Source organism: Camelus ferus, chromosome 15 (assembly GCF_009834535.1).
Source record: "Camelus ferus isolate YT-003-E chromosome 15, BCGSAC_Cfer_1.0, whole genome shotgun sequence".
NCBI lineage: Eukaryota > Metazoa > Chordata > Mammalia > Artiodactyla > Camelidae > Camelus > Camelus ferus.
The window spans coordinates 34,167,022-34,186,019 of record NC_045710.1 but is presented as its reverse complement, the minus strand read 5'-3'; the positions used below and the strand labels follow the sequence as shown (position 1 = coordinate 34,186,019).

At 46.0% G+C, this 18,998-nt stretch overlaps 1 protein-coding gene and 1 long non-coding RNA gene across 2 annotated transcripts in view; one reads left to right on the top strand and one right to left on the bottom strand.

The window, feature by feature from the left end:
* LOC116668973 overlaps positions 1–18,998 on the bottom strand; it is a 56,628-nt gene that overhangs the window by 6,791 nt on the left and 30,839 nt on the right. Inside the window, exon 3 of the long non-coding RNA XR_004326316.1 lies at positions 8,621–8,725. This is a non-coding gene — a long non-coding RNA (uncharacterized LOC116668973). The remainder of the gene's footprint in view (positions 1–8,620; positions 8,726–18,998) is intronic.
* Positions 12,774–18,998, top strand: part of KCNK12 (potassium two pore domain channel subfamily K member 12) — a 44,681-nt gene continuing 38,456 nt past the window's right edge. The window contains 1 exon segment of the mRNA XM_032497480.1: positions 12,774–14,162. Within this exon segment, the coding sequence (XP_032353371.1) occupies positions 13,772–14,162 (391 nt within the window). The 5' untranslated portion in view covers positions 12,774–13,771.

Here is an 18,998-nt window from a genome sequence, read left to right as displayed (position 1 = left end):
TTTTAAAGAATTAGTGCTGAGCCTCACATCAGGGAGCTAAGGAAGCCACTGTCTACTTACCTGATAATTTAATTAACCAGCTCTGTCTAGCTCTTTGCCTGAGAAACAGGGCACTTCTCTCTAGAGGACAATAGAGGTGATTTTAGTTTTTCTGAAATGGGAAGGAACCCAGTGTGCTGGAGGAAAGAATGGGAGGCAAATGAAGAATACAGTCTTGGAGAGCGCTCCATAGGATGGAGGGGCTGGGAGCTGGATACTGAGGCTGACCTCACACCCTCTTCACTGCCCAGCCCACGTGGCTTGGCTCTGGTCCCTAGCAGCTCCTAATCCCTAACCTGGCCCACCTGCCAGCTCACAGACATATGAAAACAGTCCATGCAGATTGTTCCCTCTCTGAGGAAAAAAGCAAACTACACAACAGAAGGCCCTTGCAATCACAAATTAACCTCCTGTGAGGTCCTATTAAATACAGATTGACTCATGTGTTGTGTCCTTCACCTGCGAATGTTTCAGCCAAAATCTTACGTTTGCATTGATCGCCTGTCCCACTAACCACACAGCCCTGTGGACTCCATTTTTGGGGAGACTGTGGAGCCAGGTTGCCTGGGTTCAAATTCCAGCTCTGCCATCTGCTAGTTGTGTAACCTTGGGCAAATTATCTAACTTCTCTGTGCCTCAATTTCCTCGTCTATAAAACAGGACAACAGCAACCCCTATCTTATAGGGTTGTTGTGAGGACTAAATGCATTAATCTATCTAAAGCATTTAGAATAATGTCTGGCACACTGCATGTGCCAAGAAAATGCTAACTTAGAACAAATTACTCACATAATTTGTCTATAATATAGTTGAAATTCTCTTTCATAATATGAGTGAGGATTCTCTTATCAATCTATGGGAAAATATTTACAAAGGTTTTCATTGATTAACTGGTTCCCAATCCATTTTTGTAAACCAAATTTCTCAGCTGAGAGCTCTCTAAACACAAGAATGCTTGGGACATCTGGGGGTGAAGGAGGTTTGCTATAATTTCCACTTAAAGGTGCCTCACAGGTCTCTTGGGGCTGGAGATAGGAATCTGAGTCAATTGTTTGGAGTCAACATACGCAACTTCATTAACTGGGGTTTGTTGTCTTTCTCTGCTGAAGTGAAAACAGTGATTCTTTGATCTTGTACCTTCGAGTTTTTTCCGATGTTCACAGGGAGGCTGCTGTTACTCAAGAGTAACAAGTCCAATTTAAGTAACAAGTACAACCCGCACTTAGAAAAATGTTCAGCACATTCTCTCTCTCTCAGCAGCAGAAATGACCAACAGGTCAGAAGAGCTCAGCTCAGCACCCCTGGCCACTCACAAGCTAGGAAGGACACGTGAGTTCTCTCTCTGTCAAAAGGATACCCCTCCCCAGGAGGTTTTCATGATGAACTAATGAGCCCACATGCATGAAGGGCTTTGAAAAGTTTGGTCACAGTCAAACTACAAACAATCCTCATGATAACTAGTTTCACTGTTATCAGTCCAGGTTTGGTCTTTAGTAAAGTGGGCAATGGAAGTACTGAAGATGACACATACCAGGTCTAGATAGCTTCCCCCTCTTCAAAGTCTCTACATGATCAAGGAAAAGACAAATCATAAAAGGGTCAAGCCCCATTGATCCAACACTGTCAATTGGTAGTTTATTATAGTTCAGATATGATCTGTGGTTGGGTAAATTCTTCATTTAAATTAAAAGTGTTTGCTGGTGGGGAAGTGAATGGGGAATGGGAAAAGGATAGGAAATTAGAAAATAAGAAAATGTGTTTTATTACTTATTTATCTTTTCATTTCTTTTGCAAATTTTTTGAGGGAAAATTCATAGAACATAAAATTCACCATTTAAATCATTTTAAAGTGTACAATTCTGTGGGGTTTTTTAAAGTATATTCAAAACATTGTCTAACCATCCCCATTATTTAATTTCAGAACATTTCCATTATCCCCAAGAGAAACCTCACATCTCACCAATTCCCACCTCCCCCATCCCCTGGCATCCACTAATCTATTCTCTATCTCCTATGGATTTGCCTCTTCTGAACATTTCATATAAATGGAATCATATAATATGTGGTCTTTCCTTTAATCGTTTCTTGAGCATCCATCATGGGCCAGTACTGCATGAGTGTTTGCCCTCGAGAGAGGTTTGCTCTCCCTGGCCAGGGAGAAAGACTGTAGCAATAGAATTTTCCTGCCCCAACTGGGGTTGGGGAGTTGCAGGCATTGATGGTTTCCTGGTAGAGGAGGTGATATGTCTGCTGCTGTGTTGACAAAGGAAATGAAGTTTCTGGTGAAGAAGAAGGAAGGGCATTCCAGGAGGAGGAGGCAACAGTGAAGAGATGGTATGTGTGTGTATGAGGAAGACTGAGAAGTTCCTTGAACTACGGCTGGAGCATCAGATATACAGGGAGGGTAGGGGGATGCCAGGGAGAGAGGAGACAAGGCAGCAGGTAGGTTAGGTAAGAAAGAGCAGAGACTTGAGGGCTGCTCTAAAGAGACTGAGACTGCTCCTCTAGGCTCTGGGGACCATCAAAAGTACACAAGCCAGGGAGAGGCGGAGTGTGTATTTTAGGAAGGAAGCCACTGTGGAGAGTGGGTTGCAGAGGGAAGACCATCAAAAGGAGAAGCTGGAAGGACTGTAACAGTCTAGGAGAGGCAAGGCTAGGACTCCCACTATGGTAGCGGCAGTCGACTCAGGAAGGAAGGTCCATCTGAGAGCAATTTCTAGGGTGGAACAGACAGGAGTTAGGTGTCTACTTTGATGTGGCAAGTGAGCGGGAGGAAGCCAGGGCTCTAGACCAGGCTCCCCTGACCCACAGTGAGATCTTGGGAGAATCAGAGGCAGCCTGAGAATCCAGCACCTTCTGCTTAGAACATGACAATGACTTTCTCTTTCTCTTATACCTTCTCATAGGGCTTCCAACACCCTGCAGGGTCGGGCCTCTGCTGGCCCCACCCACCCCCACAGTGGCCTTCTTCAGTTCCTCCTGACTGCCCAGAGGCCTTTGCACATTCTGTTCCCTCTGTGTGGCCGCTCTCTGGCACCCACACTCCTCCTCTTGTAGCCGGCACTTAGCAGCATACCTTACATGTAGTTGATGCCCCATAATACTTGTTGGAAAAAGAAACAAGTGAATGAACCTGGGATCTTTCCCATGAACTTGAGGCCCGTTGAGATGTAGTTTCTCTTCAGGGAAGTGGGAAGAGGAGAATCAAGGGGATCCCAGCCTTTGCATGAGAGCCCTGCCCCTGCCTGCCTTGTCTGGCTTTTCTCCTAAGAAAATCTGCTTATGAGGAATGCCATGGGCAGCCACAGCTCCCAGAGTGAAGCCAGCCAGTGCTTCACTGGCTTTTTACCCTCAGGTTACAGTATATTATGCTTTTTACATATAACATAACGAGGACTCATACAATGAGAAAACACCTCCCAGATTGTAATCAATCTCCAACAGTGCTTTTACTCAGCACTTTCCTCAACAAGCTGGGGAGAGACTGGGAACTTCCCTGGCAAACTTTTCCAGAGCTGATCCCTCTTATCTCCCTTTTCATTCTCCGTCATCTTTCTGCCTGACCATTTTCAGCTGTTCTACAAGGGTGGGAGTTGCTGAACACGCTAAACAGTCTGCAAACCTGGGGCTTCAGGCCAACCTTGTCTGGACCCCTGGGGCCCTAGTGATAATACAGACAAATTGTCATGGCTCTGCTCCTGGGAAAGCCTGAGTCTTAGTTCCCAGGCCTCCAGGAACCTCCCTGACAACAGGGCAGTAGAGTGTGGGATAGAAATGGAATTTCTTCAGACTCTGGAGCAGTGTCTCTTAAGAGTCACTCATAAGAAAGGCTTTTAATGACATCACCTCTTTATCCCTGGGCTGAGCATCCAGGACACCTGGACACAATCACAATTCTGCAGCAAGGAAGGAAATGTCTGCTGCTGGGTCTGGTTCAAACTATAACTCATAGGCTAAGGGCAACTAGCCAAGGTCACCAAGCCAGTGAGTGGCAAAGCTGGCCCTGAAGCTGGATTTGCATTTCTTTTAACTTTCCTCATGACACAGGAATTATGGCCAAGTGTATTTCCAGACTCTGACCCTGTAAGGCTCAATTCAGTTGATCCAATGGCCCAAGCCCAACTTCCACAAAAGCCAGGGTGCAGGAGGCTCACCTGGAAAGTCTGTTGCCCATGCAAGTTCCTAGGCCCAGTCCCTAGATATTGAGATTCTGCAGGTCTGGGCTGGCCCCTGGGCACTGCATATTCAGTAAGAGCCCAGGGAACTTGGATGCAGGAGGCTCCAGGACCCCACAGAGGTAGAATACACCCCACTTCAAGCCCAGCCAGTCCAGGGAGCTTTTGGGTGGATAGAGATTGTAAATGCACTACAGGATGTGAATACCTCTGACTGCCCCTCTACACTTTAGCTTTCTTATCTGTGATTCCAACTGCCCCCAATGGCATTCCCATCCTCCTTCCTAGCCTGTCCTAAAATAATCTGCAATGAGTCAGAATCCTTAACAGAGCACCTGGCACAGAGTAGAGGTCTGGAAATATTTGTTGTATAGGTGGAGGGAAGGAAAGAAAAAAGGGAGGGAGGGGTAGGAAGGAATGAAGGCAGGTTGATCACACTCAAATGTTCATCTATAGACAAGACCTTTCATCCACAAGGAACACTGCTTTCCCAAGAAGCCCTATGGACTTACATAATACTGGAAAGGGGTCCCCAAGATTCATCTTTCCACCCCATCCCCACACCTACCTCCATCAATCCTACCCCTCTAGACACCACCCCTACTCCCTCACCTCCTCTAATCTCTCTACCCACTAAGACTCATTACTGGGCTATTAGCAAGGGAAACAGCACCTTTCCCTCTCAATTGGTTATGCTGAGCATGATGTTCTGTGCTGCAATCCATCTTCAGCATGAGAGTTTTAATTGATGTCTAATGAACAAATATCGTGTCTTTGCACATGTTTCACCAACTGCAGCCCAGTTAACAATCTGAAGAATGGTTTGGGTACAAGAAAAATTGCTTTCAAAAACTGTCTGCTCTCCAATGCTGTCTTCTATTTGTCTCTCTTCTGGGGCTCAATACTCTTTTTTAAGAGTTGCCCAGGTAAAACTAATGCTGTAATCTCTAAAGTTCGGTATTCTCAGACCTCTGACTCATTCAAACAATGAGATATTAGCTATGGTACTCCAAAGCATCTTTTTCCTTGCACCCTCTGCTTTGTTTTCACTTTGGGGTCTGGTAACCTAGTGTTTCTGAATTAGAAAAGTTGCTGATATTTCAGCTCCCCGAATTGCAAGAATATGTAGGAATAAAGTGGAAACATGCACACATGAAAGTCAACCATCATAAACTATAAGGAGTAAGATGCCCAAGAGAGGGGAAATTGGGGGATAAGAGGGAAAATTTGAAGCAGATAAAGGAGTCAAGCCCGTTGATTGTCTCACAGTATTTGAAGGTCTCAATTCTCATCTCAGGCTGATTTCAATCAGGAACTTTTGAATATTCAGAATATTCAATAAGTGAAGCAGGTTAAATACATAAAGGTTAATTCTCTCCCATATAAGAAGACTAGAGATAGGCATTCCTCTGTTATGCAAGTTCATTTCATCATCTTACTCCTTCACAATGTGGCTTCCATTCTCAAAGTCACCTCATGAATCAGTATGGCAGCTGGAGCCCCAGCCATCACATCCACATTCTAGGAAGCATGACTAAGGAAGGACAAATAATGGAAGGGTAAAAGGGCACCCCTTCCTATGGAATTAGCTTCCTGTATGCAGCTTTCCTGAAAGTCCCACAAAATATTTTGCTAGAACTTAAAAACACAGTCTCACCTAATTACAAAGGAGGTTAAAAAATATAGTCTTTTAATTGGGCACACTGATACTACAAATAAAATGGGTGTTCTGTTGCTGACAAAGAGGTGGGAAATGGATCTGAGTGTGAACCAGCAGTCTCACTAAGAAGTCAAACCCAAACATTTATTGGCATTTTAATAGGGAACCAAAGATTGATGAAAGAAGATACAGCAGAGGGATGAGATGGAAACTTTAAAAAGCCAGGAATACCTGCCAGTGTGAAGTTTGGGAGGGCACCATGTTAATAAATGACTATATATATGAACACACACACACATTTAACATGGAATTAATGTAAGCCACATGATCATTAATCAATCCAAAGTACCTGGAACAGGTTATTGGCATATAGTAGGTGCTCCACAGATATTTTTGAATTGGAATATAGAAATATTTTTGAATACCTGTAATGTTAAATTAAAAAGTAAGTTTAAAGTGGTGTATAAAATATCTCATAATTTTAATAGAATTAAATATGTATGTGTAGATAGAGAGATAGAGCCAGCTAATTAGGCAGAAGAGTCATTAAAATGACTGATAATACAAATTCTCTCTGGATAATGGGATAGAATTTGGGGTTTTTTTTGTTTTTTGAATTTTCCAATTATTCTAGGTTATTTATACATTACTTACATAGTCTTTAAAAAGCTATATCAAAATCAATTTAGGACAAACTAATGCATGTATGGCTTTATCTACAGAACAAAAGGAAATCAGATTTTAAAATAAGAGAGAATTGAAATACACATTTAAGACTCACTTAATAAAAAGCAATTTGGCATTGGAAGAAAGAGCTCATGGAGACATTTAGACATGAAACCCACAGCTTTCTGGACAAGAAAATTAGGAGGCAAGGAGTGGTCTCAAGTGGTTTCATAGCAACTCCTCACCCTAGGATCCTGGGCTTCATTTCCAAGCTCTTTGTAAGCAGACAGACATCAGTGACTTCATTAATCCTCAAGCATCATGGTGATATAAAGATGACAAAGTACATTATTTGCAAAGACAGATATAGAAACTGGAGCCCAGGAAGGTTTTAACACTTGACTGTGCACCCAATATGTTCCTCATTTGTCCCTCTTTTCCTCTGCAACCACAGCTGATCCCCCCTGTCCCCCAAGCCCCCCAAGAGGTGGTATATGTGGAGAAACTGAAAGTTTGCCATGAAATTGACTTCATTAAGCCCCAGTCCATTTATATCTGACTCTCACTCTGGAAGGAAAACACTCATCTTTGAGCTTCATGGGGTCAGTTATTGCATGTACTAAAGTCCTACTGAGGGGCTGAAAGGCCAGTGAATGAGGTCATGGGATATAAAAGACAAAGACTCTTCCCTCTCTTCTCACCCATATCTACTCTCCACTTGCCAACAGTTCTTTGAGCACAATGTGCTCTTTCCTGACTCCACACTTGCACCTAGCTCAACTCTGCTGACTGGGATATTCCCTTTCTTCCAGTACATCTAAACCCTACCCATCCTTCAGGACCAGCCTGCATACAGCCTGCTACCCCAAATTTCTTCTGACTCCTGCAGTCCTTACCACAGGCCCCTTTCTCTGACCTCCTATGATCAGTATCACAGCTGATCCCTCATTTGTCTCTCTTTTCCTCTGCAGCCACAGCTGATCCTCCCTGTCCCAGTGCTGATTCCGTAGTTAATAGTCAGCTACTAACTGTGTCTGCTGAATTGAGTCCTTACTGATTCCCATGTGTCTATCTTGTCTTTCCAGCCAGGCTTTTTAAGCTCTTTCAGGGAGAGCAGAGCTGATCTCATACACACACACACACACACACACACACACACACACAAAGATAGAGCTCATAGCACACTGCTTTGTATCTGGTAGATTCTTAATAAATATCTATTCATTGATTATTTGGAAACATGTCAAGAGTCAGTGGCACAATCATAGGAATCCTGAACAAGTTCAGTTGCAAGACAGAGAGTATCATGATCCAGCTATACGTTGTCTACAAGAGACTCGCTTCATATCCAAAGACACAAATACATTGAAAGTGAAAGGATGGAAAAAGATATTCCCTGCAAACAATAATCAAAAGAGAGATGGAGTGGTTGTACTAATATCAGGCAAATAAACTTTAAGTAAAAATTGGTACAAAAGACAAAAAAAGACATTGTATATTGATAAAAGTATAAATCCATCAAGAAGTTATAGCAATTGTGAACATATGTACAACAAACAAGGCCCCAAAACGTATGAAGCAAATGCTGACATATTTGAAGGAGAAATAGATAGTTTTATAGTAATAGTTAAAGACTTCAATACCCACTTTTAAAAACGGATAATACAACTAGATAGTAGATCAGTAAGGAAATACAGGCTTATTTAGTCCAAAAGTAACTCCTCTCTCCAAAAACCAGTTGGAAAGGAAAAGAGCAAGGTCACCCCTGTTATGGGAAATACCTCTGTCCCAGTGGTGGCATTGCTGTTCTATACTGTTCAGCTGCGCATTACTGTGAGCTGCCACCTTGGGCACCAAGGCTGCCCTCCTCTCAGGTCACAAGTCCAGACTCAACCCTTCTCTTCAGATCTCACAGAGTGCCAGGGAGATGGACCTATGGGGCATCCATTGGTTACATCCTGTCCCGCCAAAGCATTTAGACATTTGTCTAAGTCTAGACTTTACTCAGATTCCTCTTTGTCAGAAAACTCAAGAGGACTTTCTCCCAGCAACTGGGCTGTGGTTAGACACTGCCCCTTACCTTTCCTCAGCAGGCTCTCTGACATCAGATTCAGGGAAGACAGATTAGATGTTTTTCCTTTCCATCCCTTGGGTGAAATTGCTTCACTCCTCCTTGGCCACCACCCTGTAAAACATGGTGTGAAGGTTTTTGCCAAATCACATAAAACATGAAAGGTCTCGTGAAACCCGAATTTCAGAAGAGTAAGGGGAAGAGGGTTTCTGCATTTGTACAACTAAGAAAGCTACTCAAGAGACACTTCACAGCATAGAGATGATCAGCCTCTCTAGATTTTACATTATATTTTCATATATATACAGTATCCTGTTACACACAACAAATTACTAATGAATAATGCAAACAATAAATATTAGAGGAGTTCTGAGATCAGGAGGATCAAAGAGGCTTAGAGGCACTCAGGACATTTTGAATTTGCTATTTGAAATGCGGAATTTTTCATCAAAATGTTACCCACTTGCTGTAAACCTGAAACACTTTGCTGTACAACTGAAATTAACATGATATCGTAGATAAACTATAGTTTAATAAAAAAGTTTTTAGTATTACCAACAGATTAATTTTTAAAAGAAAGTATTTTGTGAAGCAAACTCCTTTATTCAAGCTTAATTTCATAATCAATTTTCTTTTTAGCACAGTTAAACTGTTTCCAACTTTATCTATTTTTAAATTTTATTTCTTTATTTTTGGGGGGCTTTTGAGGGAGTTAATTAGGTTTTATTTATTTAATGGAGGTACTGGGGATTGAACCCAGGATCCTGTGCATGCTAAGCACGCATTCTACCACTGAGCTATACCCTCCCCACTATTTTTTTATTTAAAATAAATTATTTTTCTTAGGATAAGTTCTTTTCTTTTTCCATTTTTTTCAATAAAGATCTGCTTGATTAGTTACATTTGAATTTATTTTTAACAGCTTTATTGAGATACAATTTACATAAACAATTCACACATTTAAAATGTACAATTTGATGCTTTTTAGTATATTCACAGAGCTGTGCAATCATCACCACAATCAATTTTAGAATATTTTTATCACTCTCAAATGAAACCTCATTCCTCCTCAATCCCTCAGCCCTAAGCAACCGCTAAGTTACTGTGTCTTAATGAATTTTCCTATTCTGGACATGTCAAACAAATGAAATCATACACCATGTCATCTTTTGTGATTGGTCTCTTTCACTTAGGATAAGGCTTTCAAGATTCACTCATGTTGTAGCATGAATCAATACTTCATTCCTTCTTATTGCTGAATATTCCATTGTATGGATACACCACATTGTACTGATCTATTTATTCATCAGTTGATGGACATATGGGTTATTTCCACTTTTTGGCTATTATGAATAATGCCGCTATGTACATCTATGTACAAGTTTTTGTGTGGGTGTATGTTTTCATTTCTCTTGGGTATATACCTATGAGTGAAACCATCAATTGGTTGCATTTCACCTTACCTAATTTTCCTGGATAACAAGACTGCCATTGTGATTTCTTTTACAAAATACAGAAGGACATAGACAGAAACAGAGACTCTGAGAGAGAGAGAGAGGCTGTATCTGCTCAGGTGTCTTGCCTGAAGTTCTTAAAAATAGCAGAATCAAATGTTCTACAGTTGAAATGATAGCAGTCAAAGTGATTGGGCCAAAATATCCTACAAAGGAAAAGTTTTCTGGATGAAAAAAAAAAAAGATCTAATCAGAGTTGAAATGTGTATATGAAGAACTAGAGAAGAGAAAGAAGAGGGCCATAGCATAAGCAAAGTGCTGGTAATTGGGCTGAGTATGGAGTACTTGGGGGATAAATAGGAAGTAGTAGAAGATGAGGCTGGAATGATTTGTTGGGAATCACCTAGAGCCTTAAATGGCAGCTTCAGGGTTTAAAGACTACATTTTTATAGCTTTGAAGGAACCATTGGAGACTGTGATCTAGGGACAGCAGTCATATGATCAGATCAAATGGGCATGATCAAGGGCAATGATGGGCAGGTGCAGGCAAGATGGACCAAAGCAGGGAGACATCTGAGATAGCAAGCCCCCATCCTTTGCAGGCTGTTGCAACAATTTAGGGCTGAGGTGAAGGCTTTGAGGATAGCCAGAGATATATTGATTCAGTGGGCAAAAGTAGCATTCATCATGGTGTTGGTTCCCCAAAGGACCAGTGCTTATGTTCAGGGAACTCATCATTTCCCTATTATATAAATTGATTAGGTCATTCAGAGCCAAAATTGATGCCAGGGGTTTGCTACTAATCAAGCTAGAATAACAAGCTGGAGAACAAGGCCCTCAGCCAACTGGGCAAGGAGCAGGTCCAGAGGCACAGAACACTGCAGCAAAGCACTCTGTCCCTGCCCTGAGAGTCTGAGCAAAGAAAGCCGCTGAGAGTTCTGGCAATGCCCTTCAGCTGTATCTGGAGACTTCAGGGCCAACTCCTGGAGTGACACTTCTAGGACTTCTGTCAGCTGACCGGTCAAGTGGAATCCAGCCCTGGAGGTCCGTATCTGGGCTGTTCCGCCTGTCTGCAGTAGCTTGTAGAGATGGCAGTATTGCAGGGATGGGGTAACAGGCTGGAGTGACACCAGTGGTGAGCCCAGGGGAGGCAAAGCCTTGGAGAGAATAGTTGAAGTGCATTATGCCAATAATAACAATAATTTGCAATGGCAATAATTTATGTTTGCATAAAGCTCCCATTTGCTCCAGAAAAAGGAGAAGGGGGCTCTATTTTCTCAGTGGATGAGATGTTCTCCCCTACACACAAAGGTTCCCTTGCCCCTTTCTGAGAAGATCACTGCAAAACTAGCCACATGCCACCCAATATGAGTAAGGCTGGTTCTGACTTGGTGGTGGTGGAGTCTCTCCCATTTGTTCCTTCCCTAACACAAAGGAGAGTGAAGTTGGCTCCATCTATAAACTGCAGTAGAATTTCTAGGAAGTTCCAAGTCTCCAGTGCGCCCTGGTTTTGGAAAAGCAACATCCCAGGTCAGATGCCTTTTAGCCTCTCCACAGCTCTCTTGCTCCCCACCCCCACCCTCTGCCCTCCAGTCTTCATTTCGGGGCACGGGGTCAGAAGGACATGGTTTCCAGGCCTTGAAATGCTCAGTGAATGGTAGAGGTTTGTTAAGGAATCACACTGAGTCCTCTGGTGTTTAGAGGACTGACAATGCCGTTACTTTGGGTCTATCTTAGCTTGAGTATTTTCCATTATGGAGGTCAGATGGCCAGAGATTTGGAGTGGGGGGCCAGTTCTGTACCTGTCACAGTTCACCCACCTAGGGTATCTAAGCAGTTTCCATCATTATCTTTATTTTCTGTCGTCTGTATCGTCTCATCATCATCAGGGTCCCCCTCTCCTGTGGAAGCCGGACGGACAGAGAAGGGACTGGTTGCTTTCTGTCTGTACCAAGGGCAGTCCTTGCCACAGAACTTAGGGACCGGGGAAATGCCGGCCAAGTCCAGCGTAGAAGCTCCCACGACAGAGCTGAGGCCCCGCGGCGGCGTTTCACTGTTGCGGCGGTGCGGAGGGGGCGACTATTACGCGCCCCACCACCCCCGCTACCTCCGGCGCTCGAGAGCGCAACCTTCCCGCCGCGGACCTGGGGCGGGGCGTGGCGGGGGGGGGCCAGCTAGTGAGCTCTCCGTACGCCTCCTCTACCCACCCTGCCACAGCCAGGTTCCTATCCAGGGTCCGCCACCCTGGGCTAGGGGGTCAGGGAGCTGGGGTGGCGAGCGGAGATCCAGCAGCCGGGTGGGCCTGAACGCTTCCTCCTCCCGTGGCACCTTGGTCCCCTACTCGAGCCTGACTCCTCCCCCGGCTCTATTCCGCAGAGTCTCCGCCCTGTCAGCACTCAGCTTCAGTGACCGCACCTGCCCGAGGGGTTGAAGGGACACTCGGGAGATCGAAAGGGAAACGGAGAGGGTTTTGGGAGCACAGCGCAGCAGGGTGACCGGCTCGTCCCACGCCGCGCGGGTCCCCGCAACCCCAGCGCCGCCCGCCCCGCGGCTGCGGCACCGATGCGCTGTCCGCGGTGCTGACGCCTACCGCCCGCTCGGTAGGAAGGGGGAGGAGACGCCCTCATTCCCTGGTCGCCCGGAGCCAAGTGATCCTACCCCCACTCCTAAGCGGGATTGTTTCCCCAAAGGAACCCTCAGAGACCTCGCGCTGTGGATGGATCCAGGAAGAAGAAGCGAGCAAGAGGGAACTTAAACTCAGGACTAGGGCCGGAGAACCCGGTGTCGGGGGATTAGCATCGTTTGGCCCCAGCAGCTGAGACAGCAGGGCACCATCAAGTTGAGCAAAGTTTGGCGGCAGCCTGGAGATAAGGGAGCGATTCTGGAGCCGAAGTGCTGGGAGGGGCTGGACTGGGTTCCCTGGCAGGGTGGTAGCCAACACCGCAGTCAGACACCTGCTTCGGTGCCCCGCATTAGTGCCACCAGAACGACTGAGAGGCGTCGCAGGAGCCCAACTCCCCACCCCTTCCCTCCCTTCCTTACTCCCCACCCCCCAACACCCCGCCCCGGGCGCCGGTGACTCCGCCTCTCTGTGCCGGGCGGCTCTCCGGCTGGAGCTGCAAAGGGAGCGCTTCCCCGGACTCCGCTCAGTTCCGAGGCTCCGAAGCCGACGCCGCCAGCTCAATCCCGGGGGCGGGAGCTGGACTGCCCGCAGAGCCAGCGCCCGGGAGTCGCCGAGCCAGGAACGCCTCATGGGACGCCCCCGGGGTCTCTTTTCGTGCCCTAAAGCCGCGTCCCAGTCCTAGGCGCCCGGGCTCTACAGCCCGCCCCGCCCGCAGCTCGCGGCCTGCCTGGAGAGGAGTATGAGGCCCGGGGCCCCGCAGACGCCGGCCACAAGGCGGCAGGGGCCTAGCTTCAGACCCCCGCGCCCGAGGGCGGCGGTTGAGGAGCCGCGGGATCCGGCGAGGCGTCGGGGCGCGGAAAGGAGCGCTCCAGCTCCGGCGCCCGGAGGGCCGCGGGAACCGTGTGCGGCCTGAGCCCCAAGGAGGAGGCGGAGGCGCCCTGCCGTCCCGGCTCTGGAGGAGGCGGCGAGGGGCGCGGCAGCCCCCGACCCCTGGCCACCATCCTCACTCTTCTGCTCCCGCCGAGGGGATGTCGCGGCCCAGGCCCCGAGCGCCGCCCCGGCCCTGGGGCTGAGCTCCGGACCATGTCCTCCCGCAGCCCCCGGCCCCCGCCCCGCCGCTGCCGCCGCCGCCTGCCGCGCCCCTCCTGCTGCTGCTGCTGCTGCCGCCGCTCGCACCTCAACGAAGACACCGGCCGCTTCGTGCTGCTGGCGGCGCTCATCGGCCTCTACCTGGTGGCGGGCGCCACAGTCTTCTCGGCGCTCGAGAGCCCGGGAGAGGCGGAGGCGCGGGCGCGCTGGGGCGCCACTCTGCGCAACTTCAGCGCGGCGCACGGAGTGGCCGAGCCGGAGCTGCGCGCCTTCCTCCGGCACTACGAGGCCGCGCTGGCCGCAGGCGTCCGAGCCGACGCGCTGCGCCCACGCTGGGACTTTCCCGGCGCCTTCTACTTCGTGGGCACCGTGGTATCGACCATAGGTGAGCGACGCGCCCCGCGCGCAACTTTCCTCTCTGAGCCTTTCACCTGCCGTCCCTTCCACTGCTCAGGGCTCTATCGGCGTCCCTCGCCTCCCTCTTCCCTTCTAATGCCCGGTTGCCTACTTTCATCTCGCCTGCTCCTCCCGCGCGTCCCCCTCCTCCTGCCCCATCTCTCTCTTTTCTAGCTTTCAGCACAGGAGGTGGCCTGAGAGGCCCATCTCTGGCACTCACCCAGCAGCGACTGCCTGGCAGAGAGGCTAAATGGGGAGAACCCTCACTCAGGCGCTGGGCAGACCCGGGGCCACCCGCGCGCTCCAGCACTTGCCAGCTCGGTGACCTAACCTCGTGTGTCTCAGTTTTCGCTTCTAAAAAAGCACTTGGGAGAATATGTAACAAGGGCCTGCTGCTTCCTTCCTATTTCTCACACTCCCTGGTCCTCAGTTTCCTCATCCAGGTGATTTGGAAAGCCCTTCTTCTCTCCTCTCACAGCATTTTTATCTTCTCTCTCTTTCCCCCCACCTTCTCTCTTCTTTTACCACGCGTTTTCCCTAGAGTCTTCTAGCTCTTTTACCCTGAGGAAGGTGACCACTTTCCGCAGAATAATCCCTAGATCTCCTTCTCACTTTTTTCCTGCAGTCTACACCACGTCCTCCGGAAAGAAAAGCCTATTAGACTTGGAGAATAGGACCTCAGCCGTTCTTGTTCTGAGCCTCTCTTGCTTTTCTCCCCTTACTCCCTCCACCCTTCTGCAACTTCCCCTCCAATTTCTTGACCTCTCTTCTTTGTTACTTTGCTGTCTTTTCCAATCATGAACCCATTAGAGCTTATGATTTTGCAACCATACAAAAAATGCTGTGTATATATTCTTTGAAGCCCCCCACTCTTCCTTTCAGTCCTCTAAGCCTCTTCTGTAGAGATTCTGGAGCCACCACTGCTCCCCACTCCCCCCCTTCTTCTTATCCTCTCATCAACTTTTCCCATCCTCCCCTCCTTTTCCTGGGCCCTGGGAGTCATATGAAACAGACCTCCTCCCCAGTTGCTGTATAGAGTGCAGAATAAACACAATGTTTTCACTTTGGCAAGACTTTGTGTGTGTCCCATCCACTCCTGAGTCCCAGGGTGGAAGAAGGCACTTGGCTGGTGGTACCTCTCATCACCCCAAGGCACTGTCTCTTGGTAGTAGTTTTGGAGGAGCAGGCTGGATTCACTGGGCTGAGAAGTGAGGGATTTCATAGACATACCTTCAGTGGGTAGGTTCTGGGCTGGTTTGGTGTGCCAGCTTAAAGACAGGGGCATGGACTAACTGACCAGTATAAGCCACTGCAGATGGCGGCTGGGAGGGAGAGAGAAAGATTGCATCCACGTGCAGAATATGAGCAGCTAGCTCTCTGAGAGTATATGTATAGTCTACGAAAGGGCTTCCGTTCAATGATTTTTCATGTGTCATGTTTGATCTGATTACTTTAAATAGAAAAAGCAAATATGGCCCAGGTCCAAAGCACACACAAATTGGATAAAAATAACCTTTAAAAGCTATATCATGTTGTTATGGTGATTGAAGATATAAAATGACCCCCTTAAAAAAATCCCCTTTTAAGAGCTGCATCAAGTTGCTATAGCAACTGAACGGTTATTTTTTTTAAGTGCTTTAAAAGTACTAAAGATGCTAAGTCCTGGAAAATGACATCATACATTCATAGCTCATTATTGATTTGTGCTCTTCCTCTTGTAAACACACCCTTTTGCTCTCTTCCACCTAGAGGCACACCTGTGCATATATTGGGCAGTCACAGCATTTCTTTCCCAGTGGCATGTTCTGGCTTTGGCTTCCTAAAGGAACCCACAAACTAAAAGGAAAGGTGATAGCAGTGTCCTCTTCCCCATCACGGCACGAGTGCATCCAAATGGGGCCTCATTCCAGTGACCTGTGGTCTCTGTGCATCTTTGATAAACTCCCATCAATGTCTTCATTCACTGTCCAGCCACAGCTTTTAAAGCTTTTCTTAGCTCTTTGCACAAAATCAAGTCAGAGTGTTGGCAAATTGCCCTAAGCCCAACCTTTTAATCTCCTGGCTGAATTGGCCATTCTTCAGTCAAGCAGAAAGGAACTATGTTCTCTTTTCTTTTCTTTTCTTTTTTTTTTTTTAATATGTTCTCTTTCTTGATTTGTGTTTTGGGATGTAGGCAAGCAGTGTCAGAGGGCTACCCTGAAGCTTGTGGCTATATTACAAATGACCCAGCACATTGTTTCCAAAATCTGCTGCAGGGAGACGTGTATCTTCGAGAGGAGCTGCACTCAGGGATGAGAACCAGCCCATGGACAGCTCAGCACTGAACTGCTCTTTGCAGGGGTGCCAGGAGAGCCACATGAGAAGTAGTGTCTTTGTCAGTTATCCACCTGCTGTCGTGGTGTGGGGCAGTGGTTCAAATTGGTCACTTCTGTCAGTCAGAAAGGTTCTGCTGAATCCTGAAGTAGCCTGATGTTTATTTCAGCCTTCTTTGCAAAATGTATGTGAGTAAGATTTAAGTAAAGACCTACATACGTCAGTTTCTCTTCTGTTTATAGAGTTCCTTCCCCTCAAATGCCCTGAGTCTTCAGAGACAATTATTATTATTACTGGTGCTTTTATGGATTCAGCAGCTCAGGGAGCCAAAACTGAGTCCAAAATGGGCAGTCAGGATTCTCTATCTGCCACCTCACTCAGCAAAGAGGAAAATTAGCATGCACTCAGTTTTATTTGATCAGAGAATATCATAGTGGGCATGGTACATGCAGCAATGTGGACATTTTTGTGTGTTGTACAGACCCAGCTAAATGATTTATCTGGGCTTTATTCATTCATCCCATAAATATGACATATTGTGTTTATCAGGCCCGGGTGCTATATTTTGAAAGGTTAAAGGTTATTCTACAAGGCAAAGGTGAAGCATATTCCAATATGGGCAGTTGGATTGCAGTGTTCATAGGTACATCTTGGCTAGCCTCACTAATGAGGATTGGAACAAGGAGGGGTCCTTTGGTTCAATCCCATGTGGTGCACAGTCTTAAGGGAACTGTCTCAGGTCATAGTTAATTGCATGTTCAGCTGGGTCCAGAATCTAAGTTTCACAGTGTTTATTCTACAAATTTCATTCATATAATTCATGGGCACATTCTTGTTTGAGACAGAAGTATTTAATAATAGGTATGTGTGTGTCCGACACCACAGCAGGGCTGTGGAGGAGGACTGGTCTGTTGGTCAGGCCAAAAACTGATTAAAACAAAGTTTTCCAGAGAAAACTTGAAGGATCAGACAAATCTTAGAAGTCAGACAGCATAGAAGCATCTGGCAAGTCTTAGACAGCTGGGAAGACAAGAGCCAGTCCTAAGAAAATCAGAGACAGGAGTGCTAGCAAGTAGAAGACATTTGGGTAAACTCCAGTCCAAGGACAGAAGCCAGTTACTCTCTCTCTTCTTTTGCATCTATGTGTGTATATGTGTATGTGTGTATGTGTGTGTAGGGGAGGGTAAGGGGCAGGACTGGGCCTTCAGCTAGAGGTAGCCATAGAACAAAAGTTCAGTTGTGGCTGTGTGTACTTAGATGAAACATCATGATGAGATGGAATATTTGTCCTGACATTTGAACAGGGCCCCATATCCAGAGCTAGGTAATTTGCAACTATGTAGACATACAGGTGTGTCCACATGACACAGATCCAGGGGGAGGATTTGCCAGTGATTGTTCAGGCTGAATAGAAAGTCAGTCTGAATAGCTCAAGCAAAATGAAAATCTACTTTGTGGTCTAAATTATTCATACTGATTGCTTACACTGAACTGAAATCCTGGGCAATTATTATTTCTCCCATTTATGCTATGTGACATATTTCCAAGGGGTTGAAATCAAGTTTCTGTTAATGTAAATGCATCCATTTATTCATTCCTCCAGTTAACAAAATCCAAGACAAGCATAACTCATAACCATGTATGTGTGGCCTTTGGCATGTTGTTATCTGCCTCTCCTGTAATTCCATGAATTCCTGAAGACAGTGGCTTGTGTTCTTTTAGTACTAAACAGTATTCTTGGAGGCAGTCTCTAGCTCAGATATTCAAACAATCCAAAGAGTATTAATCTATCATTTCACATCCTAAAGGATGCTTTATTGGCTTACTTTGAAAAGATTAAAAGGAAACTCGCTACTGGGTTTTAATTATGCAACTGCTGTCAGACTTACACATAGGGAGGAACATATTTAAAAGTCTTTCTCAAATGGCAGCTTGATATAAACAGAAATATTTTTCCTTCCTTTTATTAGGTTTTCTGGCAGCATATTTTAGCTAAAAAGCTAAAACCATGCCGCTATAGACGGGATGGTGTAGGTATAAGAGATGTCACTTTTGGCACTGCATAATTTAGCTTGCTACTTTCAGAATTAAGCATATTTAATTATTCAACTGCGAGATTAGTAACAAGTCCTAACTTTTTTCTTCTTTTTTAACATGGATTTTAAAAAACTTTTTTGCTTCAGAGGAAACTAAGACATTAGAAGACCGAAATGTCACTAGCACATTTATATTCGGTTTTCTTTTGACATGTATGTAATCCAGCTGAAGGTGGCTCGGATAACAGGAGTGAAATACGTTACCCAGAAGGAGAGGAGCATGCTTCCTCGCTTATTCCTCTCATCAGGTATTTTTTATTGGAAGATGATGGCATGACAACTCTGAAGGACATTTAGGTGGGAAAATCCATCATTAGATGGAGAGCAAGGAAATGTATTCTCATTCACTGCTCTGTCCTCAACACCCAGCACTGGACCCAGTAAACTCTCAGTAATTATAATAACTCATAATACTC